This window comes from Strigops habroptila, chromosome 12, assembly GCF_004027225.2.
Source record: "Strigops habroptila isolate Jane chromosome 12, bStrHab1.2.pri, whole genome shotgun sequence".
NCBI lineage: Eukaryota > Metazoa > Chordata > Aves > Psittaciformes > Psittacidae > Strigops > Strigops habroptila.
The window spans coordinates 7,296,239-7,324,194 of NC_044288.2; the positions used below are offsets into that span (position 1 = coordinate 7,296,239).

General features: G+C 41.2%; 2 protein-coding genes across 14 annotated transcripts in view; both read right to left on the minus strand.

Moving 5' to 3' along the window:
• REEP2 (receptor accessory protein 2) lies at window positions 1–21,651 on the minus strand. Of its 7 annotated transcripts, none has more exons than XR_003994194.1 (11): window positions 21,539–21,651; window positions 21,209–21,309; window positions 20,867–20,939; window positions 15,595–15,671; window positions 14,320–14,388; window positions 13,995–14,115; window positions 13,329–13,442; window positions 12,806–12,953; window positions 12,477–12,634; window positions 10,501–10,623; window positions 9,514–9,590 (listed from the first exon to the last, which is right to left on the minus strand). XR_003994194.1 is itself a non-coding variant. In XM_030504733.1 (10 exons), the coding sequence occupies exons 2-10, from the start codon at window positions 21,238–21,240 to the stop codon at window positions 9,516–9,518; spliced, it is 867 nt and encodes a 288-aa protein (XP_030360593.1). In that variant the 5' UTR covers window positions 21,241–21,309; window positions 21,539–21,651; the 3' UTR covers window positions 1–9,515. The 7 variants fall into 7 exon arrangements, 4 of the variants coding, with proteins under 4 accessions (XP_030360593.1, XP_030360596.1, XP_030360594.1 ...); XR_003994193.1 differs by lacking the exons at window positions 9,514–9,590; window positions 10,501–10,623 and adding exons at window positions 10,637–11,267; window positions 11,359–11,494; XM_030504733.1 differs by lacking the exon at window positions 10,501–10,623 and having other exon boundaries at window positions 1–9,590.
• Window positions 21,652–25,764: 4,113 nt separating this feature from the next.
• KDM3B (lysine demethylase 3B) overlaps window positions 25,765–27,956 on the minus strand; it is a 67,294-nt gene continuing 65,102 nt past the window's right edge. For 6 of the 7 annotated variants that reach the window (XM_030504724.1, XM_030504730.1, XM_030504722.1 and 3 more), the window contains one exon: window positions 25,765–27,110. In XM_030504724.1, coding sequence (XP_030360584.1) covers window positions 27,030–27,110 — 81 coding nt within the window. In that variant the 3' untranslated portion in view covers window positions 25,765–27,029. Of the gene's footprint in view, window positions 27,851–27,956 lie in introns of all 7 variants that reach the window. The other variant, XM_030504723.1, reaches the window with a different exon arrangement.

The window sequence follows — 27,956 nt, forward strand, 5'->3', positions numbered from 1 at the left end:
TTAATTTTCATATCTTTATTCAACAATGGAGGGGTAGAAAGGCGGAAGACTAAACACATAAGACAGACATGGAGCTAAATTATAACAATTTTAGAAGATAACAAAACAGCAGCCTTTTAATGAAAAATATTCACAGGCATCAATAGTAAGAAACTAGGGCAGGGGGTGGGAGGAAATTATGTAAACTCAATAGCAAAGAACAAAAGCCCATAGTGCAGCTCATAAAGTTATAGGCTCGTTCTAATGACACATGGAGATTTCAATTCAAATTATCTGAGACATTTATCTGTCAAAATAAACCGGGAGTAAAAAGTTAGTAACTTCCAGAACCTCTCTCCCCCACCCACATCAATAACTAAGCCTCTAGCAAAGTAACGTTTGTCTAGAAGGTGCCACCTCTGCTTGTGTTCAGTTATGCCTAGAGCACCGCTTACAAGAGATACCCACATAAAACGGCAGCAATATGTAATATTCAAAATTTAGACCTTGCATGATGCTTTGTCTTGTCAGCTGCTACAATCTTCAGCAAGTTGATGCAGCTTGAACAGACACAATATAATAAGCTTTCCCAAACACTCTTTAACTCGAACAGAAGGGCTGTATTTACAGGTTCATGACCCTTATGCCTCAGAGCGTAACTTGGCCAGGAAAGATGCTTCTAGCAGAAATGTCAAAATAACCGAGAAGGGAAATAAGGATTAGCTGCCACCCTGTGGAACGAAAGCACATCCGCATCGGTAACACCTTTTCTCTGGGAAGAAATGGAAGAAAAACAACAGGTCCTTTGAAATAGGAGAAACTAAATGAGAGCAAAAGAGCAAGATATCAAAGAAATAGTACAAGATTTTCTTTAATGGTCTTCATAAAAGATAATGTAAAAAGATACCTAGAAAGAGTCTGGGTAACAAAGCTCAATACAAGATTAGGATGACTTAGGGTTTCTACATTTAAGTTGTCATACTGTAGCAAGTGACCAAACTTTTAACGACTCTACAAAAAACTAGTGAAAGAATTTGAACAACTCCTTTTTCCCTCAAAAATAGTAATCCAGTCATTTAACATCACCATGCTTCACAGCACAGGTAAAAAGGTGACAGAGTCAGGAAGAGGCTTTTCCAGTGCGCGTAATTCCAGACTGCCCACTGGTCATCAAACAGACTGAGCAGTATCAAAGACAGGAGACTGGACTAGCTGAACCAGTTAAGTTTGGGCTGGCATCCTCTGTTTTTCCTTTTCTGAGGTAATAGACTTTGAGCACCACAGTGGCTCCACTGATCAGTTACTGTATTCCTGTAGCAAATACAGAATTGTCACAACAGCTGGCTTTTACAAAAATTGGCTTTTAAATGCATTTTAGATTCTATTTAATTCAAGATATTCATTGCCCCAAATTAGCAAGTGATAGCAGCAATGCTGTAATTTCCATTCAGTTGTTAAATTCCCCATTAGGGCCTAGGAAAAGAGAAAGCTTGGAAAATTCTGTGATTTGGCTTTGGCTATACTTACATCCAGCACATTTCCTTATAAAGCTGACATTGAGTGTTGCTAGTGGATAGCCTTTACATTAGAGCTCTATGCTGGCAGAGACAGCCATTCACTAATTAAGAGATTTAGTCATGAGAGCTCATTCCTGCCTCCCTCAATAACATATTAATTTCTTACAACTCTTTAAATCATCACTAAGTATGCATTCCTATAATGGAATACATGCTCTTGGGATCTCAAATATGTCATGGTAATCCACAACTTGTAGCTGAAATTTAGCACCTGCCTGAAAGCACTATGTTGTTATTTAACTGATCATATGATGGAAAAAATAGAACAGAAACATATCAATTATTGTTGCTGGTGGGTTGGTTTGTTTTGTTTTACAAAGTCTGAGAATAAAGAATCCCCAGCTCTAGTCTAAATTCTATTTCTCTTTCCTACAGTAACCTTCTGGTATGTCCTGAACCTTTCTTCAGTTTGTAAATCTCCATTTAGGATGTTGCAAATAAAAGACCTCCTCTTTCTCACAATCAGAAAGAATTATGTTCCTGTTAGGATTTCCATATATTTTGAGATGCAAGGTCAGACACTCTACATACCTCTTGCTGCTTCCTGCACAACCTTTTGGTGTATCAGCCACTCCTCCCAGTTCTGTGTTATCAGCAGACTTACCGAGTACACTCTGCCCCCTCATCCACACCACTGTGAAGATGTTAAACAGGACTGGACTCAGTACTGAGCCCTGGGGTATGCTGCTAGCTGCTGGCCTTCAATTAGGATTCCTGGGACTGAGCACCACCCTACAGGTCTGGCCATTCAGCCAGTTTTATGCACCTCACTCTCTGCTCATTCAGCCCATACTCCATCAGCTTTTCTATAAAAATCTTATGTGAGATAATGTCAAAATCGCTTGTACCTATATGAACTTGTACGGTTACGAAATAAAAAAGTCAGGGTTTTCCCTTGAAATGCTTGCACCGGTAATTAGATTGTGAAAAAAACCCCAGACAACCAAAGAATCAACCTGTCCTTTAGAATGCCAACTCTCTGTTGCTATGGTCACAAATTATCATAGTAACCATTAGACACATATGTATTTTTTAGATTAAAATTGCTTCTATTTTTACAGAATACAGATCCAATTGAAAGAAACTACTCATTCTTACCAGGAAATACTAAAAAAAAATCAGAGTATAAATTATGGCAACACTATTGAATAAACAAACTCAAAGTGGTTAATTGCAAAAAAAGGGGGGAGAATAAGTCACAAACACTGCCGTATTTCCAGCAGCTAGAAAATAGTTTGAATGGACAACAAAAAGATTTGAGGACAGCTATTCTATAACACCATAATCTCAGCAATCCTCACTGGAAAGTGGCTCAATTAGAAAGCCCAGCAAGATTAAACAGCCTTAGTCAGGGGTTAACTGCAGTATTACTTCATATTTCTCCATTAAAGCCCCAGTTTGTCGGTGTCATGTTCCCCCTCTCCCCCTCCCCCAGGCAGGACTTTCACTCTCATACATAGGAAATACCGACATTCAACCTGTCAACTGTTACCAGACAAGTCTCTGCTCTCTCTTTTTCATGACTGTATGTTATACCCTCTGGTGGACAAAATGCAATTCACAACCCTTCCCTTGCCTTACGGCCTTTAGATCAGCACTGTGCTAACAGGAATTTTGTCATGAAAATGCTGAACCAAAATCAAGCATCGTTACACAGCCTCTAATTTCTGTACTTCAAGGAAGGTCCTTCAAGTAATCTTTACCGGGCTAGATCTGTCTCAGCTTCTCCATTTTCTAACTGGGCTTTCATTCAATCCACAGTCTCATACATAGCTCAGCATGCCTGAATTTAGACATGAATTAATGGACACATGTCAAAGTAAAAATTTCATTTATCTCTATATGACATTCAGAACATTTGAGAAATAATTTAACAGAGGAGTCAAAGTGAGGAGTCCATCACCTCAGTGCTTTCCCAAAAACGCAGCAGCATGAATACAAAAAGTTTGTATTCAATACCAGGTTTGACAATCAGGATCATTTACCTCCTAATTTTATAAAGTCACCAAAAATTTTCAACTTGCTTTCTTTTTGGTAAGTTACTGAACAGTACTTACGATAAAAACTTAGTTCCCTTGTATGTAAAAATTTTACATGCTTGCCGTGCAGCCTCAGTCTCCTCCCTGAGCTGCTGCAAAGAACATGACTGAATTCCCCATCTTTGATAAGTCAGTATAGCAATGTATTTCTACTGCTGCCACAAATCTTCTAGTCTCAGACAGCTATGTATTACAGAAGACTTGAATCTTTGCTCCTCTAGCGTTCACTCATTTTTGCAGCCTTTCCACAAATGTTACTTCTAACATTTGGCTAAATGCAGACAGAATGCTTGTGTCCAAAGGGTCTGCAGTAGGCATATTTCAGCCAGAACCCACTGCAAGAAAAGGGAATGACATCAAACTATGCTGTTGACAACAGATGCTCAGATTCCATCTGGGAATCCAGCCTTAGGCCTTGTTGTACAAGCGACTGCATGATTCTAGGTCACAGGATTAAATAATGGAAAAAGGCTAAATTTCAGCTCTACAAGCCAGTATTTTTCATGTCTCCACAGTCAGCAAAATGGAAGTAGTCCTTTGCTTCATGAGAGAAAACATGGGAAACTTAACCGGGTCATGAAAGGACAGGAGCTGAGAAACAGAGCACGGAAATAACTGTTTGCTTGCAAGGGTTTACAGAAAGGTTTTAGGCAAAGAATCAGAGACCTAAATTTACCTGCAAAACTGCAGAAAAATCCCCACCAATTTGCCACTGTTTCTTTTAACTTCATATTATTTCGATTCCAATTCTCATCAGAAATACAGTGCTGGCAGTTCTGACTGAATTTTGGGATTCTACAGACAGCTGCGTATATGAGTGTAGTAAAGTCCACCATTTAGTTCATCCAAAACTGTAGGCTTGAGGGGAGGGGTAATTGCCCAGATGAAAGATATCCTCTGGAGCTCCCTCAACATAACACATCCACTGCAAAGTGATGCGAGACACTTGATACTCATCTGGTCCTCCCTGTACATCAGCTGCCTGCTGAGGTAAAATTCAAACTTTATTGTTCTGAAGTGATGAAAGGTTCAAGAACCTCAATGCATGTAGCTCAAGCTCAGCTTAGAACGGATAAGACAGAGAGAGAGAGATGCTGTAAGAGAGGAATCAGGCTCTGACCTATAGAGCGCAGAGTTTAAGTATTGCTTGAGGATCAGAAGGGCAACAGTTTTTCCTGGACAACTATGTACTATACACAAGACAGGTTCTTAGCTGCTATGAAGGTTTATTGTCTTCATTTACTCTTTAATCATTCTCACAAGTTACTCTGAACACTTAAGATCTCTGTTGAAGCCTTTAGGCCTCTTAACAATGCCTGTAAACAACATAAGACTGAGTTATGTTGATTATGTCTAGCAATAGTGCCAAATTTCAGATTAAAAGTGACCAGGAATCCTTTCTCCTCAATAACACTAATGCACATTCCCATACAGCATATGCCTTTCTGCACAGACCACCTCTCAAACATTAAATTCAGTAGACTCCAGACCACAAATAGCACACAGGAACTCCTGGGAAACTGGTCCTAGAAGCAAGGAGGTTGAACCAGATAACCTCCAGAGGTCCCTTCCAACTCCACTGACTATGATTCTACGAGCTCATATAGCTTCAGAATACTTCACTGATTTTTCATGTATCCAACTTTAGAGGCAACTCAGAAAGCAGCACCACAAGATACTTCAGCTGGGTGGCACATTGCAAATTTTTAGTGGGGAAGGCAAGAAAAACTATACTACTGACCAGTTACAGAGAGATGTGATTCAGCAGTTCCCCAGCAAGTATCAGAGTAATGCGACAATACAGTGTCCCTATCAGAAAGAAGGGCAAGAATATTCCCCCCTCCCCAGATGAGAGCTTATTAGCTCTTAGGCCATAAGCCATACTTTCCAGCATTATATGCAATTTTGGAAGACAGACAGGAGAACTCAGCTCAATTCAATAGCTGCTCTCAAGCATACAGTGACACTTCACAGTTAAAATGCAAGCCTCCTTGATACAATGCTATGTGCAGATTGTGTATAATACCAGCGGAGTATTCCATAGTTATCCCACTTTCCTCCTAAGGCACTATATTTCCTGCTTATTAAGATGGCGAAGAATAAATAACAGTTTCTGGGAAATTGATTTTCTCTAGAAATCTTGCTTTTCAAGGCAAAAATGACTTGGCCATATTTTGTGAGGGAGTCACACTTCCAAGAAGGATGTATAAAAGAAAAAAGCCCAGACTGCAAACGAACAATGAATGGAACTCAATTCACTAAAATGGGGGAAGGTGTAGCTTCCCCAGCACAAGCTTTGCAATTTTAAGAACACCAGCATCCCTCTAATACATTCTCTACCTACCAAGGAAACTAGTTTAAAACAAATCAGTCCCCTGGACCCAGAAACATAAGGCTGGAGAATTAGAAACTCAATAAAGAACAGTAAGAAATTAAGATGTTTAGTGGAAGTATAAGATTTAAATCCTGACAGTAGTCTCTTCCTATTTCTTACCCACTGTGGAGGATACTGCCAAGCAAGTAAACACTGTTCCCTTTTATGCAGCAAATCACTAAGTTTCTCAGATGGGAAACCACATTTCACTATTTTCTCTTCCAACAGGAGAACAGTGATTCATAGTATTATAAAGCGTGGAGGTACAACATTTCTTTCCAAAAGGCAGTCCTGGCTTTACTTTGTATCTCATGCTACAGGTATTTCAGGGCAATTTTTAGGCACACAAAGTTTGACACGTACACCCCCCACCCTCCCATGCCCCACATCCCTCTTGCAACTTCAGGTATCATTTTCCCTCTGTTTTTTAATCTCTGCCCAGGCACACTAGGAAAGCGGTATGAAGACTTACTGAACACAATGGGTTCTACTGCTAGGTGAAGATGTAACCATTTGATTAATTGCACAATGAAGCTCACAGATGATACTGAAGAGAAACATTTCCTGCTGAAACATTCCAACATTTCCTGCTGAAAACAATGAGTATCAGCTGACAAAAGCATTTTATCAAAACAGCACATTCAGTGTTCTCATTAACAAGGGAATTTCTACGCAAAAATGTGCCATCCAATGCAGAACTATAGCAACTCACTAAGAGGTCACATGGGTGGTGGCAGATCTGCAGAGGTTTTGATCAAGCAGAGCACAATCTAGCAGTCACATTTCTACTGGAAGAAGAAAATAGTGTCCATGCTAAGACATTTTTCTTGCTCTGGGTAAGTTCTGCTGCTTAACATCGTCAGCTTTGTATCACACACTAAGGACTAACAGTCCTTAACTCTTCTTCACACTGTCTCTTACAACCAGAAGTTATTTAATTCCCCTGTACAACAAAACTCACGAGTAAGACTGACGCATACCCACAGGCTAATGACATCAAGCATCAATGCTAAGTAGAAGATACTTAGCACAGCACCTAGCTCAGGAAGACAAAGGTAAACACAAATGCCAAAACTGAGTCTTCAGAAATTCTTTTTGTGCTTCAAAGTAGGAAGAGTTACTACAAATGAACAGATTCCAGGAAACATTCTGGAAAGCCACTCTGTGAAAGCAGAGCAATCTGAGACTATCGCAACATGTTCACAAGGAAAGGGCACGAGGATCAGCATAAGGGGAGACTAATAAATCCCTGGTTTCCAAATCAAGTTCCTCACAATGATTTACACAAATGATTTGCTATGGAAGTTTTTAGTTGGAAAAAAAATAATCAAGAAATGTGCTCATAGAGGTACTTGGTATATAGAGAATAATGGTTCTCTTTTGTTCAGTACACTAAAATCTAAGACAGCAATTCCTTACAACTGAACCTTCCACATCATCAGTAAAGATTTTTATCCCTTAGATGGAGAAAGAACTTTCCTCTGGAAACAGAAAGAATTCCTGCTTCAGGACATGCTTTGCATGTACTAGTGAGACATGTATGCAGTGTTTGCTAACAAACTAAAAAGAACAAAATACTTGCCCTTTTTTTTTTTTAATGTGAAACTCAAAACTCAAAGCCACATCAAGGGTTTTCAACTGCCTTCTGGGTAATTTAGGACAAGTATTTCTGGGAAGATGCAAGTTTCTGGCATGGTCTGTCAAGACTTAAATTAAAAGCTACAAATAAAAGTAAAACTAACTTAACTGGTTTCTTAAAATAGTAAATTCATAACAATCTGCTGCCAGGACAATAGGAAACAAGAAAAAAAATTCAGTCCTCATCTTCAACTTTACAAACTTTTGAAGGGCTACTCTTTAAGACAGAAATACTTGTGTAATATTACTTGCAGAAGTGCTTCTATACATCAACAGCAAAATACGGGGCTCTGTAAACAATCCACTGTCATTTCAGAAATGTGACAGCAAAAGATGTGGGCAAACACAAACGCCTGCATCTAGAGCTAAGAATGGTCTTCAGTAGGGAAAGAGGAGCCAGGTCCCTTTGATAACTAGTTTCACTAAAGACTGAATGAATACTTGATGGTCTTAAGACAACCATGTCTATAACGGTGCTCTCCCATTATAGATCTCAACAGGAACCCTACTCATCTCAAATTCCCACTGACTCTGTTGGCAGTTGTACAGGGGATCTCCCTTTAACAATGTTCAAAAGATTAGAATCTAGTATGGCTTGGCATGATGCAAATTTTCTCTGGAGCACTGCAATTTAACTCCCACAATGTAGTTCTGTCTCAAGTGTTACACACTGCTCAAGTCTTAGGACATTGATAAACATGGCACATGGTCAGACCCAGAAAACTTGTTCAAGGGCTGCAGTAGGATAAAGCAAGAGGGCTCATTAATCACAGTAATGTTCCCTACTCCCTGCTTTTTACCCCCCATAAAAGGAATCCTGAAATAAGCAAAATTCATACATCAGCTATTTATCAGTTCTCATACCCTGACGACTGGATTTCCTAAAGCCAAGAGGATAAGGGCTCCTGAAATTCTCAACATGCCTGCAGACCACATTGAGCCAGATTTTTCCCAGTCATCTGCTAGAATGAAAAAACTGTCTGAAGTAACAAGCATCAGGATGACAAGGAGTTCAACCATTAAATGGCAAAGCAACAGTCTCCCTGTCAACTTCTCCCACAGCATGGGACTTGCCTCACTCTGATGCTCTCACAGGAATCAAAGTGAACAAAACCTGAAATAAAATTCAAGCAGCTTCAAAAAGAGCCAAAATCTTATGAATGCCCATTTTTCTCAATAGTTAACTGTTACAGTTACCTCTGTAACTACAGTTATAGTATCTACTCCACCACAGGCGCATATAAGAGCACATTTTCTTCATTACTCAGTTTTTCAATTATCTCCCTTCGCCTTCCAGAAAAAATTATCTCTTCACTTTCCAGTACTAGTAATGGGTATCTAGCATACTCCTCCCATGAGCCAGTCCATTAGATTCAAAAGCACTCAGCATACATCATTTCAGTCACCTTCTCAAAGGGGATGGACATGATTGGTTTCAGTCCATTCTTAAGGAGGATGATTCATTGCGGGCACTTCTTAACCACACACAGCTGCAGAAGAATACCCAGAGCAAGACAAGACATTTTAAGGAGCCACCCACCCCTGTGGAACTCCAGTGTCTAATATTTTTCCAGCTTCTGTGCAATGGATGTCTCTAGCCCTAGTTAGTTCTCCCAGCAAAGACTCTCCTCAACTAGGGTTATACAGTGAGAATTCCAAAGCAACAGGCTATGTACAGACATATCAGCATTCCCTCCAACAGAGAGATGAAAAGGAGAAAATTCCTGAGGATGTGTATCCTCTACTCCATGTTCTGAATCCCAGCCTCCCCCTTGCCTCAGAATGAGCTCTACAAAGCAGTATCTGTTATGTACATGAATCTCAGCTCCCTTCCTTTGGAGAGTTTCCCCTCAAAAGTGACAGGTAAATCCCAGGACAGAGACAGGTGCTGGGGAAGGGGAGGTTGCCTTAGGATGACTCAACAGAAGCAAGAGAGCCTGCAGCTTTCTTCTTGGGACGGGCTTTGACACTTCTTACTGGAAGCTGAGGAGAAAGAAAAAGAGGCATCTTGGGTTAGTTTAACACCTAAACGTCTAACAGAAAGATACAAGAATGCAGAGTGAAAACAGAGGACAAAACAACTACAACATGATGACCCTATTCATCGACTCACCGAGTGGTTTGGGTTGGAAGGGACCTTAAAGCTCATCCAGTTCCAACCCCCTCCCACGGGCAGGGACACCTTCCACTAGAGCAGGTTGCTCCAAGCCCCTGTGTCCAACCTGGCCTTGAACACTGCCAGGGATGGGGCAGCCACAGCTTCTCTGGGCACCCTGTGCCAGCACCTCAGCACCCTCACAGGGAAGAACTTCTGCCTAAGAGCTCATCTCAGTCTCCCCTCTGGCAGATTAAAGCCATTCCCCTTGTCCTGTCCCTACAGGCCCTTGCCCAAAGCCCCTCTCCAAGTTTCTTGTAGCCCCTTTAGGCACTGGAGCTGCTCTAAGGCCTCCCCTTAAGCAGCCTTCTCTTCTCCAGGCTGACCCAGCCCAGCTCTCTCAGCCTGGCTCCAGAGCAGAGCTGCTCCAGCCCTCGCAGCAGCTACGGGGCCTCCTCTGACCTCGCTCCAGCAGCTCCACGTCCCTCTTGTGCTGTTGCCCCAGAGCTGGATCAGGACTGCAGGGGGGGTCTCCCCAGAGCGCAGCAGAGGGGGAGAATTCCCTCCCTTGACCTGCTGCTCACGCTCTGGGGGTGCAGCCCAGCACACAGGGGGGTTCTGGGCTCAAGCACACACTGAAGCCAGGTCACAGAGAGCTTCTCATCGATCAACACACGAAAGTACTCCTTGGGGCTGCTCCATCCAGTCTCCACTCAGCCTGTATTTGTGCTGGGATTGCCCTGACCCAGGTGCAGGACCTTGCACTTGTTGAACTTCATGAGGTTCACACTGTCCCACCTCTCCAGCCTGTCCAGGTCCCTCTGGATGGCATCCTGTCCTGCCAGCATGTCACCTGCACCTCACAGGTCAGTGTGATTGGCAAACTTGCTGAGGGTGCCCTCAATCCCACTGTCCATGTTGCTGACAAAGATATCAAAGATATTACAATTCATGTCATCTGTTTTTTTCAGAAAAGCTATTTAACCATTCATTTTGGTTTGGTTAGTAAACAAATCAGTCTGAGCATATCCATCAAATAGCAACCAGAAGAGGACAACATTCTAAAACAGGACAAGTATGATAATAAAATTGAAGTCAGCTGTCTTGACGAAAGATTAGACACAGTGATATTTCTAAATGGTACCATTCACATAACAGTTCACTATTATAACTTTTGTGCTTCTTGACTGCCATCCCAAAGGCTATTATCTGAAAAATGTAAAAACACCTTCAACTAGTTTGCACACTTTAGTCCAGTGTCCTTCATTCTAGATATTGGCAAGAAGAGGGCATTTATGATCTGCAATGAATTCAGCCCTTCTGGGCAATCTCAGACATCTCAGTCAAAGGCCTCCTACAATTCCTCCATTTGAACCAAAGATCCAAACAGACCAAGCATAAAACCCGATATGCCTGAAAAAGGGCTTTATTGGAATTTCTGTATTCAGAATAAACAGCATTGAAGAGTCGTTACTGCCTTTGCATGATTTCACTTTAAAAATTTCTCCCTAGGAAAGCTTAGAATCAAATGTTGTTCCTCTTGTTTCCACATACAGCCTGATATGCTAGAGAAGAAAGAAAAGGGGTCAATGCAGAAGTAAGCCTTGGGAATTAAAAAAAGATTCGGGCTGATTTTAAATGCATCTTTAGACGTACATGTTCATCTTTGAAGATACTCAAAAGCCATTTGAACACAGTCCTGGGCAACAGGCTCTAGACAGCCTCGCTTGAGCAGTGGGGTTGGACCAGAAGATCTTCAGAGGTCCCCTCCAACCTCAACTATTCTGTGATTCTGTTATAAACAGTATTTAATCATATGCAAAGGTTTCCTGTACACTGTAAGATGAGGTTAACAGTACAACTTAAAATGATGCTCTAAGCAATTACTTTCCTCCAAATTATTTAATATTTAGCCTGAAAAGCTTGACAATGTGAGCCAGTCATATAGCACTTTATCTTAAATAAAAAAAAAACAAAATTAGGAGCCTGAGCTGAATCAAGCAAATAGGACCACACTGCACAAAAAGGGACAAGCATTTTATCATGTATAAATCAAACAACAAGAAACATTCAAGCATGAGTCAAAACTTGGAAAGAATCACCTCAAAAGACTCTTAAGCTAAAATGACTCTTGTACACAATTGCATTTATTTTCCTATATGGTTTGTTTAATAATAAGAATACAGGCAACTCATGCCCCATCTGAATGGCTGTAAGTATCCTGGATCATCCCATGCCATACAGAGGGGACGTCAACAGTGACTAGTCACCCAATGACTAGTCACCCTAACTTCCCCAGGGTGGGGAAGGAGGGGGAAATTACATTTTCCACATATCTAATATGCAGAAGTTCAGGAAGGCCTAAGAGGGTACAGAACTAATGCATTTTAGATGAGAAGAAAGTGGCTGTCCCAGGGATAAATGTCACAGTAGTATTACATACTCAGACTGTAACAGACAGGAAAGTGGATATAGCCAACAAAACATGTTAAAAATATCTAATGCTCCCACCCTTCAACACAAACATGAATGAAAGAGAAGCTAGGACCTGGCTTATGACAAGAGGCTTACAGGCATTATAAAAATACAAAAGCTAGAGACTAGCATAGCAAGTGGACAGCAAGTCCTCTGATGTAGGACTCAACTAGCAAAGACTGAGTCCAACAAAGTTCACGTAAACAGCTTTTAAATGCAGTGACACTGTGAAGCCAGAGCCTTCCAACAAAGCTCAAAAATCAACTTCTGTGCTGGAAATAATTTACACACCAGCTCACCTCAGCTTTCATCATCTTCTTAGGAGTTTTGAGACTCTGGGTACGTTTAGGAAGTTTGTCTCCTGCATCTTCATCTGATGGGTCTGTTCTAGTCTCCAGTGGGGTTCCATTAGACCTCTGTGCCATACTGCTCTCCTCTCCTGAGGAGTAACAGGAAGCTAAGGAATAAGAGAGAAAGTTTTAGCACATACTTTTGAAAAATCACATGAAGTCTAAAATGGCCCATCCTGAAGGACCACATGAAAGGGAGATGTCAACAATCCTTAACAAGGATATTCCAAAAAGTAGAGAGATGCGTTAGTAGATGGCCTAGCAGGGGTGTTCTGTACCTGAATCCTCAATGGTTTCAAGAAGACTCCCACCAGAGGGGAGCAGCTGTGGCTCCCGGCTTTGCAAGTGCACAGTATCTTCATCCCGGATCAGAGTGAGATCCTGCATGCTGAAACTTCGCAGCTTCTCAGACAAAACTCCCTGGCCCTAAGATGGCAAAAAAAAAAAAAAAAAGGGTCAAGGGCACTTCGCCTTCACAAAGATCATCTCACATGGGACCATTCAGAAGAAGAGAAAAGGTGTCCTATTCCCCACTAGGGTACTCTGGGAAAACAGAAAAGGGAAAAAGAAAAGTATGCTCGCAAGACCAAAAGAAAAGAGGTTAAAGCAAAATCCATTCCACTCTTCCTCATTTTTCTTAAGTCAAAGGATGGAATTAACCACAAGGCAAACTGAAGGAAAGGAAAAGTAGATTGGTGTCCACAAGTACCAGCATCCCTAACAAACCCATACTACTAATTGCTGGCACACAAAACTAAACTTCTGGGGGATTCCTGAATGTTACAGAAGGTGTTGCATTACCTTTGCAGCTGCAGTAACTGCTGCATTGGCAGCAAGGTTTAACCCTCTCTTGCCAACTCGCATCATGGTTTCATAGCTCTTGTCACGAGCCTGAGTAATGTATTCATCGATTTCCTAGGAAGGTAATGTGGAACATGGCATTTAGCTCCTTGTTACAAACATAATCAAAGTTCCCCCACCATCACCCTTAAAAACCCAAAGCTCATCTGGACACTTTTTTCCAGACTACCAAAAACAGCTGTCATTGATCACATAACTGCAGTTTCTCTGCTACTTACAGAAAGCTTGCAAATGCAACTTTTCCTCAAAGTATGCTATTTCCAAATTGTAACAGCAGTTGCTTATACTGACAATGTGAAAAAACAGCATAGCATAACTACAGAACATGCGGCTTGTATCGTGATTCAAAGAGCTTAACTACTGACAATAAGGGCTCATGACACTGGGTTAGTCAAACATGCTTTCTAAGCATTAGGCCAACTACTGGCTACATTACAATCTTCAGTAAGCTGCAATATGTCATTGTTGTCAGAGACAGAATCATTCTACATCAATTAATGTCAGCACAAGCATGATTCCCGCATTTCAGTTTTTATTGCGGCATAACTGAATCAAAAGTCAGTCAACTCCCAGACAGGTCAGTATCTTCTAACAACAAGCGAGTACCTTCTCCTTATTGGAGAGCGTTGGGTGCACAAACTTCCTGTAGAGGACACTGGAGCCCTTGGTGTAAGGGGAGAGCAGCCAAATGACAAATGCGATTTTCAGCTCGAAATAAAAGGGAAACCTGAGAGAAAGGGGTGGGGGGAGAAATAGCGAGATAGAGAGAAAGATGGAGAACTGGTATCAAGATTAGCATAGAGACAGATGGGGATAACTGGCAGAAAGCAGCACAGGCAGAAAGAACACAGACAAGATATAAAGGCTCAGAAACAAAAGAATCGATATATCAGGTCATAATAGCAGAACCCTCTGGAATCCTAGGACATACCTTCTCCGAGTCTCACTTAGTCTTTCATCCATAGCCATGAAAACTCCATAAACAGGGCATCTCTCAGCCCTGCAAACACACCAAATTACAATCTGATAGCTACTCTCCTCATTCTGAAGTTTGTTCAGAGAGTATCCCCTGATATTAATATTACATTACTTTCCCTCTCATTTTCCAAAGTTTTCAACGACGTATCTTAAGAAATCTGAAGTTCCTGCTAAGACTGATGGCTCAGTTTCTGAAGCTTCCAGTAGGTACTCCACAGATAACACACTAAAGGAGGATCAGTGTAAATAGAAAAGAGCAGGCAGCATGGACACGTCATCTCTAACCCTCACCCAACAAAGTTTCTGGGAAGAAACAGTAGCCAAGATTGAAACCAGTAAATGAAAACTTTCTTTCTCTATTAGTAGTAAGAGACTTCTGTTTTCAGTAGTCTATTTTAAGCATGTGAACAAGCCAAAGCTCTTGTACTTTTTAGATCTTTGCTTTTGAAAGTTTATGCAGGAAGAGGCAAAACTGATGAGCACTTTTGTAAGGCATGTGTGGCCATTTCATGTTTAAGAGATACAATTCTTGACTAGTATTGTTTCACAGATGTATGCAAAGCTCAAACACTAAAGAAAATGAAGAAACTGAAGACAGCCTGTTTGGAAGGTTCAGTTGAAGACATGTAATGGTGATTTGCCATTTTTGGAGGCCTCCATATTACCAAGCATGAAACACAGCACTGAAAGGATTAAGAACCTGCTTCCCACAACTCCACCCCACCCGCACTAGTAGAAGAAAATTTAATCATGGCAAACACCTCTCAGAGCACAGAAGTGCATTCGATCTGCTCCTCCACACAACAGGCTGGGAAAGCAAAACAGGCCCCTTCCTTCTACCATCTTTTTCTATTTTTTTTTTTTTTTTAAGTGTCTTTTAGACCTCCGTTTCTCAAACTTCACCAGTTCAAATTAAGTTTCTCAAAAATGTTTGATATTATGAAAATTCTCTCACAGACACTGTGCACTTATTCCAACTGTTTGCAAATACACAAGAAGGTAAGACAGCAATATACCCACAATATCTACAAACCTGCAGACTCTTCATAGGGCCTGAAAACTGCCTAAAGAGACAGGTTATTCTTAGCATCCTAACACTACTCCTCTCTTCTTTAAAAAGCAATCAAACAAACCCCAAACAAACAAACAAACAAACCAACCAACCCCGACAACAAAAACAAACAAAAACAAAACCAAAAAACAAACCCCATGCTGCCAAGGAACTCACCAAGAAAGAACAATGTCTGTAAGTGTTTCTGCAGTGGTAAAAAAGGCAAACACAATCCAGTACATCATCCACTTCACCTGCAAAAGAGCAGTCACTCAATACACACCCATGAGAACCCAGAAAAAGGCAAAATGTCTTCTCAGTAAAAATGACTCATCGTCTCCACACATTAAGATGAATTCCACAACAAGAAGGGCATATATTATCAATAATGGAGAGGGGCCCATACATAATGGTACATTATAGTTTGGGAAAACATGTAGGATTAATGTGCTCAAACTAAACAAATGCATACAGATACACTGATGAATGCACACCCTGTAGCAGTATCATGAGCAACTGTGCAAAAGCCCCAAATAAGCTATCTAAAAAGAGTAAGCAGTTCACTTTAAGAAGTTAGAGTCTTTCATATATCATGACTATTGTAATAAATACACACACACACGCAGAAGTTTAAACTGTAGCCCTGTATTTTCCAAACCACAAAACCAACAGATACAGGACTTTGCTCTTATTAGTATGCATTTTTTGCCTTAATCATTATGCCCAGAAATTACATGAGCATTCCTCTCTTCTTTTTAAATAAAGGCTCATCAAGAGAGGCAAGAAAGCCAAAAACATGTCACAAACTTATATTCTTGTTCCAGGTCTACTTTGTGCTATGATGGCACATCTGTATGCCTGCCATCTACCTCCCTACTTTCTCACACCTTTCTTTGGAGCAGCAGGTATTTCTTTCAAAGCAAACATAAAATAATCCCCCACTAACACACACACTCTCCCCTGTCCTGTTTTGGTAACAAGTCTCTGAAACAGCTGAATTATAAAAAAACTGCTACCCAAAAATGCCTAATAGTAGAAGAGTCGATATCTTATATGGGAAACTGCCAGTTTACTATGCTGTTAAGAAGTAAAAATAAGTGTAAGTAGCAGATAAACGGAAAGAAGAGATTAGCTTCGCTAAAATCAACTTAGCACTCTTAGTGTCATCAAGAATGGGCAAGCAAAGTAAACTGAATCAAAGAAATTCCACATATTAAAGCCGCATATTAATCCACGTATTAAAATTACACAAACAGTTTAGTGACAGTCTTCGTTACAGCAAACGAAGTTATAAAAGCAGTTATCTCCCCAAACTTGTATGTGCCGGGAAATTTGGTGATCTGTTCTTGAAAGAGGTTCCAAAACTTTCTTAAAAAAAAAAAAAACAAAAAACAACCCCAAAACCCAAAACCCAACAAAAAACCCCAACAAAATTATACTGCCTCCAACCCCTCCAACACAGTGGATGGTTCTGAAGACAGTGATTAGTAGCCCAAATTATTTCCACTTTATTGTGCATTTTTTCAAAACAGAAAATAGCAAAACTTGTATTTTACGGTGCTCTCCTGCCTTTATTTTTCCCTTCTATCATCAGTTTGGACAGGACCAGGCATCATTCACTCGACTTCTAAAGAAACTCTATGAAACAAATGGCTAACTCTTCAATTCAGCAACATAAATCAGCTCTTGTATGAAAAAGTGTGTGAAGAATAACAAAGCAAAGGTGACAAACAGGGATCCCAACAGGCAAGAGATTTCAGAGAAGCTACATACCAGTAAATCTTACTTCAATATGAGGCAAAATGAAGGCAGTAATAAAAGCGATTAGCACTTATATATATAAAAAACATAATGAGGAGTATGTTTTTTACAGAAAAAAAAAAAAAGATTTCCCAAATGTAGCGAAATTCTTTGCAGGTTTCCATAGCTCTCGCTACAGTGCTTCCCTCACAGGCAGGGTGCGTTTCTACAAAGTTTCTGACAGGCCTAAATAAACACTCAAAGAAACTAAATTGGCAAGGATAAAAATGAAGGGACTCTTGAGGATTAACAATTGGCTAAAAGAGAGGAAACAAAGGGTAAAAATAAATTGCCATTTTTCACAATAAGGAAAGTTACCAGTGGAATCACACAGGAATCAGTGTGGAGATCTGTGCTGCACATCTTCATGAAAGATCTGGAAAAGGTTGTGAATAGTAAGATGACAAAATGTGTAGAAGATACTTTTCTATCCAGAGGATTACGTATGAGTTGATTAAAGATTTCAGAAAAGGATACTGTCGTGCTTTAAGATGTCATCTCCAGATGACATTTTGTCACTAAATGTCATTAAATACAAAGTAATGAACTTACACTATCTGCTTTTTCTTAAGTGAAAACTATTGTGGTAACATAAATTAGCTCATGCCACTCAGAAGAGGTCACTGTAGACAGCCTGATGAAACCATAAGCTCAGTGCTCATTGTGCATTTTCATTCTGCTAACAGAATGCTAGGAGTTATCAGAAAAGGAACCAAAAAGAACAGAAAACACTGCTTTGTTACTATTTAAATAAACTCTCTGTTCACATCTTTGATACTGGGCAAAGGTCTCTTGCCCTGTCTCCTCGTGCCACCCTTCACCCTACGCTCTACCGTCAAAGACAAAAAGAAATATAGCTCTTAAATAAACTATAAGGATTCAACTTCTAGCTCTAGAAGTCCCTGAAGTGCAGATGACCAGACATTAGAAGAGCAGAAAGCAGAGGGGAAAAATCACTGATTTTTTTTTTTCTTACCATGTTTGTAAGTCACAGTTTACAAAGATGTTCAAAAACTGAGGGTCAAACCAGGCTATATGTTTTTTCAGTCCATTAAAAGGAGTCAGGTCTTACTGCTCAAGCTGATGACCACCAGTTTCAGCTAACTGCCCATATGAGTCTCTCAAGTTGCACAAAGAATAAAAACAAATTCAGTAAATGCATAAGCATAATTGGAAGGTAGACTTGACCAAAGGTGAAGATGACACACAAAAAGAAAGAAATTACTTTTAAACAACTCTGAGCTACTAGAAGCAATTTGTCACGGCTGCTCAAGGACTTCTCGAATTTGTATCATGGTGGGGGAAAAAAGAAAGTTTGCACTGTACTCTGCCATTGATGGACTGCTTGTGGTAGCTCGGTCCGCGTCAACTCAACCTTCAATACATGCACTCTAGCACAAATACACCTGTAGGATCTTTCTCCCCCACCAACATTGGTTCCTAAGCACTACAAGCGAGTAGTATTACATAGACGCAGCTGGCTTTGAAAATGTGGAGCACATCATTCAAGTTCTCCCACTGACTTTTCACATGAAGAACAGTTTGAACGGAACAGCCCCCTCTCCTGTTTTCCAAAAAAAAAAAATCAGTTTTCCCCCATCTTTGCACTTACGTTGAGAAAGAAGCAGCTCTCCAAAGATAAACGAATTAGGCAAATAGCAGTCCAATGTCTAAATGCTTATTTCTGATATAGTCCTCTCAAGGAGAAATAATTTATATTACAAGATCAGTTTTAGCAGTTCAAATACATTTCCTTGAGCCAACTCCAGTATTTTCACTGAAACTAAAAACAAGAGAGAATTTTCTGCTGTAGCAATCCAGAACTATCTACTTCAGGAAAACAATCTCAATTAAGTGTTAAACAGAACCCCAAAACGAATGCCATACTTTTCCACATCAGCCCTAGTAGGGCTCACAACCAGATGATCAATTGATACTATTGTAAAGATAACCTTATGATACTCAAATACTGTGTCTCATTTCTTTTTTTGCCATAAGATTAGGGAAGTCTTACAGCAACTTAGATAACATCTACCAAAAGAAAATCAGATTAATACAATGTTCACATTCTGCAAGGAAACACAGCATTTACATACTTCCACAGCTAATCTACCCACAGAAAAGCAGCAGGTTTTTACTGTAAAGAATGCCTACACATTCAAAGGCTCCATATTTACCAGGTCTTTGAGCTCCAGAACAAGCAAACTTAAGGGTATAAAAAAAAAAAAAAAAAATTCTTCTTCAAGAATCTCAACAAAGTTCTCAACAAAATAATTTCAAACTCTGAAATCTGAGTCTGTCTTAAAGTCAACACAGGTTCTGCAGCTGGAACACAATCATTCTGTGACAGACACTCGAGAGCCAGAAAAAAATTCTGGGTTAAAAAAATATGCATTTCATGCAACAAATGAAGGTTACAGGCAACAGTAAGAAAGAGAGGAGAGGGAGGCGAGAGAATACAGTATACAATAATACGTCATACATAACTTCAAAGATAACTATGAAGTCACAGGATCATGCAATTATTCAGATAGTTTCTTTTATGCTTTCTTTTCAGTTTCTAATATTATAATTTCAACATTTAGTAAGGCTCTTCATATTTCTGACTGTATCTCTAATACTCACTCAAAACACTGTATCAGTTATCAATTCCTCATGAACATTCCCATTTTGACTTCCCTGCTGAAACTGGTATAAAAACCCCCAAAAACCCAAGAGCAAACCCCAAAATACTTCAGCCAGATGTTGTGGTTTGTAAAGCTGTCCACTACGAGCAAGACTCTCACCTCAGCTGGTATCTTCTTCAAAAACCAGTAGGCTGAATTTTAAGCCAATACATTGGAAAGGTCTAGGCAATTCTAGAGGACAGAAGCACCATAAGACAGAAAAGGACCCTGCAATATTTATAGTTGACGTGTCATTTCTAAAGGAGCAATCAGACCCAGACGGATGAGAAGTCTCAGACTGCACCACAAAGCAATATTGACAAACTATATGCAATTTACCCCTGTTACCTTTCTTCTCCATCAGATTATTTCTCACTCTAGATAACAGAAACTCATCCCACCCATAAACCAAACAGCTCTTATCTCCACTGATCAACTTAGAATACCCCTTCTGAAGATGACACATCACATTCCTAAAAAGCATTTGGTGTTTTAAACGCGGTAATTGTAATGATGGTGTAAGACAGACAAGGGGAAACCGATTCCGGAACGGAAGGAGGATGAAGCCTTGACTAACAGAAAACACTGATCACAAGCAAGGCTGATAGGAAGATGAAAACCAAGCAAGATTACTCAGCTTTCTGGAAAACAATGAAAGTTGTACTGAAAAAGCTGTAAACGGACAGAGAGTAAGAATGAAGCTAGAAAAAAGAACTTGTCCTGGACTTTCATCTGCTTCCAGAGCTCAGTGTCTTCCACCCTTCTCCCTTCCTCACTCAGCATCTCTTGAGAAAAAACAGATTTCCTACGTTTACGGTTGGAAACCTCTCATTTTAGTACGCGCCCTTCCCCGGCAAGTTCTCCCGAGAGTGCCAGGGCTGATGCCCGCGCGGCCGCGCTGCGGGGCCGGAGCCCCGGGGACAGGCCGAGGCTGCCGCGAGGGGCGGGCGGGAGCTGCGCGGGCGCGGCCAGCCCCTACTCACATATTCCTTCACGTTCTTCGTCTTCACGGCCTTGTAGGAGGAGTACGCGGGGTAGAGGGTGCCGAAGATCAACCTGCGAGAAGAGACCGCTCAGCGCCCCGCACCGCCAGCTGCCGCAGCGGGGAAAAAGCGCCGGCGGCTCCCCGCAGCACGTCGGTGCCCCGCGACCCCCCCAGGCGGGGCTCGGCAGCCCCCTCCGCACTACCGCCCTTGGGCCGCGCAGCCCGCGCGGGCGCGCCGGAGCGCGGCCGCAGCCGCCCGCCCCGCAGCCGACCCCGCAGGGGCACCGCCGAGTCCCCCGGGCTCCCCGCGCACCTCCCCGCCGCGGCCGCCCGCACTCACACCACGAGGCGGGAGATGATCCAGGAGACCATGGCGGCAGCGGCGGGCAGCAGCTCCTGAAGGGCAGGTTCCTGCAGCAGGCGCAGCCCCGCCCTGGGTGCCTGAAGGGGAGGAGCCGGCACGTCGGAGGGCGAACGCCCCCCGCATCCCGCCCCGCGCCGCTGCGGAACCCCCGGCGCTCGGGCCGCCCACCTCGCACAGGCGGGGCCCTGCGGAGCGCGAGCAGCGGCGTTGGAGGCCCAGCATCGGGCCCAGGGGGAGGAGGGAGAGGAGGGAGAGGAGCTCCCAGAACGATGGCAAGGGAGCAATAGCGCAGCGTGAGAAAATTACCGGAGAAAGCGCTGAACTAAGACCATGCGTGTCTCGGAAGACAGAGCAATAGACACCACAGGAGAAGCCATCTTCTGTAAAGGCGCCTCCTCGGGGGATTTCAAGGCAACAGCAGTTAAATGCTGCAAACAGATCAGTTAAGCTTAGAAGCATTTTAAAGCCCCCCGGCTTCCACTCAAACCCGGACGTAAAACAAAACTAACTCGTTTTAAAACCGGAAGGATGAAGGGGTTAGTCGTAGTTTCCGTGATAATTCAGTTGCTGGCTATTCAGTGCTCTTGTTCTTGGAAAGTTCAGCAGAGAGGCCAAGGATTACTTAACTACACAGACAAGGCTGAAGGGGAAAGGGGACGTGAAACACCCTTGTGGGGTGGGAATGTGTGTGCTTCAGCATACCAGAGCACCAGAAATTGCTACATTTCAACAACTCACCCTCCTCAGCCAGCGCCACAGTTAATGACTGGCCACTTCTGCCTCCCACCTCTACAGCCTGTATGTGCATTACAGTCAATGGAGTAGGCCCTGTACACGTGCTCTGACGATGATGACCATTGCATAAGCTGGTTTTTAATTAAAAAAAAATAAATAAAATTGATTTGCTGCTAGTGTAGTTCTTCAGCTAACCAAAAAAAAAAAAACAAAAAAACCCACCCTGAAGGAAGGCACTAAGGCAAAGTCTCATCACTTGCCAAACAGCCTGTATGAAAAGGAAAGAGACCAAAGAAAGGGTCAGAGCAAAAACAATGAGCTGCTTAGGGAAGAATCTTCTGGGTGCATGAACTTTAGTATAATGAGCAATGATGAAAATACAAAACATTAGCAACTCACCATTACACCTAAGAGTTGAAAATACAAATGTCTCTACAGAAAGTGACAAAGAACATTTTGTCACAGTCTGCTTTTGGATATGAATGGCCACAAAATGATTGCTTAAGGGACTGTACAATTTACACCATTGATGGTGCAACTGACTTACAAATAGGATAAAAGGAATCTGCTCTCATACCTTCAAGTAACACCAACATGCACAACCTTCACCAAAATAAGTCTAACTGCACCAGTTTCATATCAGAGAACTGCATGGCAACAGCTCTCTTACTTGAGTAATGGGTTCATACTCAGGTGAGTGAAAGATGCAAATGAAAGAGAGAAAATTCAGAGACCTGGTGAGTAAAATGTGTGAAGAGTGTGGGAAGGCTAAATAACTGCACCATGGGTAAGTGGCACCTAAATAAAATGTGCCTTACTGTTTTAAACTGTTCAATGTGCCCAGAAGCAGTAGGAAGACTTACAGTCCATTATAAATAAACTGTGTTAAGAACAGAATATGAATATCAACATTAGAAAAGCAGGTGGTCTTGGGAACATCTGAAGTGGCAGCTCATTGTTACATGGCATACTGAGCTTTAGAGCAACCTGTATTTTAAGGAACTGTATTTTAAGCTAGGAATTTACTTAGCAATAAGCAGCTCAATTTCTTTCCTTAAAGAATAGTAAGAAATTAGTCCATTAACTTACTTTCCCACAAGGAAGTACTACTGGTACTGAAGGGCTATTTTCGGAACAAAAGCCAGCTGCCGGTCAAATTAAAATAGAATTATTAGCAGTATTCTTTATATGAAGTTATTAGTAATATTGTATAGTGCTGTGTAATTAAGATCTTAAGACCTACCCAGGAAAACATTTCATCGATTGTTTTCAAATTAAGTCTGTACATTTTTCCAGCAGATGTGCTACTGCTGAAATAACTCATGACAAATTTGTGTTCTACAAATGATTAAAATAGGCGACCAAAGACCTATCAATCTACTATGGCATAAACAATAAGGCACAGGAATCAAATGAACAGTTCCTTGAGTAAAGCAGCTTAAGCAAAGCTACATTTAGAACAATGCCACGTCAGATCCGAGATCCTGCTGAAACTGAAGTTCAGGCAGATGCTGTTGTAATGAAGAGGAACAGCAATTAGTCAGGGCTGAAGAACACAAAGTGCCTCTGGGCAAGTTTAGCAGAATAAATAAGGAGCTCATGAAGAAAGATGAAGTGGAAGAACGCAGTGGGAACCCTCTCTCTGAAGCTTAAAGGTGCAGGTTGTAATGGAAGAGTGTCAAATGCTGTACGGGGTAAGGAAAACACAAAAGTGCGAGCTGACAATATAAACTGACATTGAGGGAGGTAGGGCCCTAGAATTGGAAATTCTTCTGAGAACATTTCCCTTCTTTACCTGTTGTGCTTTGTGATTGAAAGCTGTTTAGTTAGAAGGGGCCTTCCTAGGGGAAGCAGCTGTATGTTGTTACATCTAGCTTTTGAAACTCTACCATTTTTGTATTAGCCTATATAAAAGTAGAGAGGTAACAAAAACTCTTGTAAGGCAGAAGCATGAGGGAGACAAGAGAGAAAAGTAAGAGTTCTGCCTGGCTATTTTTCAAATGCCTGGTGGGAGTGTGCAGCTCTTTTTCAAGGTTTAGAATAGGGACCTTAAAGACACTACCAATGAAGAGGAAAAGAAGCTGTGGGCTGATGTCAAATTCTGAGTTATATTGGGAAAGACTGGCCACAAGCAGGCTGGTGCATCTCAGGCAGGCAGGAAATAAGCTTGGGAAAACACTGAGGATGACAACCAGAAGATTAGTTACCAGTAACCAAAGCCTGTAAGATGCATTGTCCACTGGTGCTTCCATGAGGTACTTCACTCACACTCTGTGTAGTCTCAGTGCTTTTCCACCAAAGCAATGCTTACAAGATGCATGATAAGCCACTAGCATGTGCCATACAGCTCAACCAATACCTCAACTGTAGAAGCTTAGAGAGTTATCAAAGGGCTACCAGAAATGAGGAAGGAGAAGGAAGTTGTATGTACATAGGAGCAATAACTTTAAAGAATATCTGTGCCTGTTAACTTCTTCCTTCTTATTTGTATTGCAGGTAAATTCAAAATTCAAGTTACTGTTTTGCATCTGACTCCTCTGCTCCAATTCTGACTCCACATCCTCAGGTTCTACAACAGGCTGTCTCACAATCTTTCAGAGGAACAACAAATGGATCACAGCCTTTGATGTATTAATTTTTCTCATATTTATGTTGCCTGGTTCAGTTGCCTCAGTATAGTTTACAAACAGATAAGAGATTTAAGTGTTGTAAAATTAACCCTTGCAGACTGTTACATTTTTATCAATATCAAAAAAAGTTAATTTGTGGTAGTCTCTGTCTCCTGATGCATACAATCCAGATAAAGAATGAAAGTTTTAAAATGTAAGTTAGAAGTCATTTGCCAGATCAGTTTACAGATTCTTCCTGTCCTCATCTGGTCTAAAATCTGGATTGCTACATACTTCTTTAGTCTGTAATTTTTGTGCAAATCATTCCTCTGATTTTGGATGAATATTGCTTTAGGTTGATTCTATTCTGATTAATAAAAGAGGAAACTCAAGAGACAGAAACAATGTTTGATAGGCTCAAACAAACAAAGGTTCAGCATGAGATGCAGAACTCAGTGTAAACCACTGCAGTGGAAATTACTGAAACTATTGCATCACACATAGCCAGGTCTTTGTCTTTTTTATCTTTACCAAATTCTAATTGCTGAAATATACACACACAAATAATCTCAGCTGTAATTAGCCATTCAGAATGGGTTGTATGCAGAGTGCAACAGAACTGCACAAGAAATGCTGCACAATAGGAATACAGTGAAGTTGAATGGTTCATGGGTCTGGGATAACCCTTTTCATGAGTAGCAGCCTGAATTAGCCTGTATTCACAGGACAGCTGCAAGGGTATGAAAGCAGCAAAAGTCTGGGCGTGAGCTACTTGCACCCAGTAACCAACCCAAGAAGCTGCCAGCATGCCACGTCAGTGACCAGAACTGCTGCTGCCCTCACAACTCCAAGGTCAGAAACCAGGGAACCTTTACCACCCCATCTGTATCTCCAGTAGACAGGACAGCTCTGAAACCCAACCTGTTAGGAAGATAGTGAGAGGTGCGGAGCACAGCACAAGAGATGACAAGATAGATCCTCCACCCAAACTGTCTCAGAGAACCAAAATTCACAGGTAAGTACCTTGGTATGCTCCCAGCATGTATGTGGGCCACCAGGCGTAGAACACCCAAGCCTTCTGGTCACACATGGGGCAAGAAGTTAACAGACAGCTGACACTAGCAGAGACTGACACAAACTCAAAGCAGGAAGATGAGGGTACAAGTCTGAAAGAAACTGCTCAGGCTGTTACAGTAAATGACTTTATTTTTTAAAAAATGAAATAACCGTGAACATATTAACAGGCCTGCGGGTGGCACTACAGTACAGCTGGATATAAGGTAGATACATTTCCCCGTGTACCCGGACAATGAAATCCATTGCATCAATGCTGACATTAGTAAATTCTGAATACAGTTCTATCAAGCAGGAACATTTTACTTAAAATAGTTCTGGACAAAGTTGACACTGAAAGTTAACTTCTCCTTCACTTTGGAAAGGATAGATGTTTTCAATTAGCACTGGTATTGGGTGAACTATTGCCTGCAGTCACCAGTGCAGGGAGAGATGTACAACATCTCCACATGAGAACAGAGTTTATACTCCTTTTTACTTCTCATTCTGAGGAAGCAAGGTGGCATAGGGAGAGGGGGGAAGATGGGTGAGGAATATGGGCAAGGGAGGTAGGGTGTCAATTTCTACCCACTCTCCTTTGGCTGGTTTTGTGCTATTTTGGACTGCTTTCTAAAAATCAGTTCTTGATTTTATTGTAAGGAAGACTAAATGTAATGCGCCTTTCCTTAAAAATCCAGGAACAGTTGTGGTACTTTAAAAATACTAAAAATATCTACTTTCATGAAATATTAACTGTTTCACTACAAACCTAGTTTTTCACTAAATACACAATTCTCTTATTTCTGGAGTCTCATGGGGAAAAAAAGTGGGTTCTCCCTTTATTTCTGCAACTCTACAGTGTATAGAGAAACGACTACAAGAAGGGGAGTGCAGAGAATAGTTTTATTATTTTCCTTGGCCTGTATCTCACATGGGAAGTTTGCTTAAATTTCTGCAGTTGGGCTACTGTTGGTCACACTCCTTCAGCAGTTATCAACTAAGTCTGCAGTAGGACAACCCACCTCCAGCACATTCCTTCTAACTTTGTGGAGTCTAACTAGGCATGAGGAAAAAAACCATCCACACTCTTTATACCATTTCTAATCATAATATGCAGGAACACCAAGTGGTTTCCATGTTCTTCCAATTTGCAAAAGGCCACAGGAAAGGGACATGGCACCTTTCATTAGAATCTGGAATTCTGCATGTATTAGTGCAACTTTCCATTAGACCTTCAGTGTTGAGGCAGCGTAGAAAACAGTGGCTGAAGAGTGTGTGTAATTCTGACCACACCAGCTCTTGGTGAGAAGCCCCTGCTCCTGTGGAGGCAGTCATGTGCAGTCCCTGTATGTACTGTGAGCAAAAGGCTTAGTTCACAGGGCATTTGGAATTAGAAATTCCTACGATCTAGCTAGTTTGGATTCATGAGCTTTCAGTGTGCCAACAGCATCTTTCACTGCATGGTAGATAATGTTCTTCACCTGTAACAGGAAAAAAAAAATAAAATCCATTTCTACAGAGTAACAAGGAGAGCCTCATATACCCACACAATCAACTCGGACAGCTGAATCCGTAAGAGTTAGCAAGAATACTCAAAGTATATACTATCACTGGTTCAGGATATTAACAGCACAAATTTTAACTGTCACAGACAACAAATATTTTACACAAATGCACTGATATTAACTCATTTTCTGGTTATTCTGCCACATACATTTACTCATGTGATTTTCAAGTAAAGTCTCTCTTTTATGAGAGCAAGGAGGAAGTACACTATGAAGTCACACATAAGAGTTTATTTTTAAAGTCCTTGTGATCCGAGTCACTCAGATTCACGTGAATCAAACCCCAAAGGAGCAAGAAAACAATATGGTTTAACCCTATGTAAATTAAGATGATGCAACAAATCATTCCGTTGTCTTTGTATGGAGGCTAGAAATGTTTGTCATCTGTGCATCGTTCAGAAAGACAAGATCAGAGATGAAAAATCTCTAGTACTCCCAGCAACCTGTTCCACGCTTCATTATTGAACAATCACAGCTCTATCTTGTTTCTCACTTTTCAGAAATTGAATTCAGTTTCTTGGTACTGAACAGAACAGCTTCACGCCCAAGTGAGCAGCTTCATTGCATTTGCTCAACCAACTGCCAAGCACCATCAGTTTTTCCTGATGTACATATGGTCTCAGTCTTTTCTATCATTTATGTGACAGTTATTGTTTCTGTGGATTTTTAAAATATATTTATATAAATACAGAGACAGATGTGTATAAAAGTATTATTAAAATATAAATGAAAAATGACAAAGAAAAGCCATAAAGTTTGGGT